The sequence below is a fragment of the Galeopterus variegatus genome, unplaced genomic scaffold (genome assembly GCF_000696425.1).
Source record: "Galeopterus variegatus unplaced genomic scaffold, G_variegatus-3.0.2 Scaffold46977, whole genome shotgun sequence".
In the NCBI taxonomy this organism is placed as follows: domain Eukaryota; kingdom Metazoa; phylum Chordata; class Mammalia; order Dermoptera; family Cynocephalidae; genus Galeopterus; species Galeopterus variegatus.
In genome coordinates, this window is record NW_007773088.1 from 21 (window position 1) to 1367 (window position 1347).

The window sequence follows — 1347 nt, forward strand, 5'->3', positions numbered from 1 at the left end:
TCTATCCCACATTAACCCCTACTGCGCCCTACAAACAGCTTTAAATCCTCTAGCAAAGACAAATGTAATCCTGTTTGACCAGCATCACTTTGGGTTTGGGTAAGGATTGTAAAGAGGCAATGTGGGTGCCCCATGACAATGCAGATATTTATAGCTTCGAGACAACTTGGCATACAAAGATCTAGACTTACCAAGCTAGTAAGCTTGGACTGGAAGATTGGTTACAACTTCCTTTTGTGGAAGCTCCTTCAGTGCATGTAAAGTGATGTTATTTATAGGGTTGGTGGGAAAGCTGTCCAGGTAGATGTCACCCTAGTGTAAGAGAGACCTGCTTACAGTAGGTGTATGGGAAGTTTGTGCATTGGATGGGAGGTTTTAACTTGTTCATAAAGGTCCTTTCTGTTTGCTTGCAATCATGTGAACTCTTTGCCCAATATGAGGAGCACCCACATAACCAGGGCATGTCTGGATTCCCTGTGGCTTGTGCACAAAGCGTGCTTATTGAGTTAATGTGTAAGCAGGAGATAGCCTCCTGTGTCAAGTGGTATATTAACCACTTCTCAGTCTGATCACTCACTTTTTCAATTCCCCTGGACCCAGGACCTCAGAAACCATGTCAAAGCACCATTGTGAAGCTGGGACGGCTTTCATTCAGACTCAGCAGCTGCATGCAGCCATGGCTGACACATTCCTGGAGCACATGTGCCGCCTGGACATTGACTCGCCACCCATCACGGCCCGGAACACTGGCATCATCTGTACCATTGGTGAGTGGGCGTGCCCCTCCCCCCAAACAAGGGTTTCCATGTGACAGTGACTGTTTCTCTCCCAAAAAAGATTAAATGAATATTGTAGCAAATCTAGGTGCTAAGATGCTACACAGATCCTTATGAGAACTCAGATCATAGGAGGTTGCAAGAAAGAGCTAGTATATTTTATGTTTCTGCTGTAGGCAAAATTTAGAAGGTGTCTTCCTTAGCAGATCTTGACAGGAGCATCTCAGAGACATATGAAAGATCTTTTTGAAATGCTCTGTGCAACCAAGAATCTGTGGTTGGACATCTGGCTGAGCTTCAGTCAGGGCAAAGAGGGCTGGCCAACTCTTACCTAGGCTTTCCTAATTAGATGGGAGGCTGCAGAATTTGAAGGAAGTTGGAGAATGATTTAGCACAGTAATAGCCTTCCACATACTTTTGAAAGACTTTAAAGCTATTTGAGAGAGTAAAAGTTTAGGGAAAAAATAAAAAATTAGGGCCGGCCCGGTGGCGCACTGCTACAGTGCGCCGCTTGGGAAGCGTGGCGGCACTCCCGCCGAGGGTTCGGATCCCACCCACAGCCCCGCCCCCC

The 1347-nt window shown here is 46.4% G+C and overlaps 1 protein-coding gene across 1 annotated transcript in view; it reads left to right on the forward strand.

Moving 5' to 3' along the window:
* Positions 1-600: 600 nt before the first annotated feature.
* Positions 601-1347, forward strand: part of LOC103584211 (pyruvate kinase PKM-like) — a gene marked incomplete at its 5' end in the record, with an annotated part of 1928 nt that continues 1181 nt past the window's right edge. The window contains one exon of the mRNA XM_008565300.1: positions 601-767. Within this exon, the coding sequence (XP_008563522.1) occupies positions 601-767 (167 nt within the window). The remainder of the gene's footprint in view (positions 768-1347) is intronic.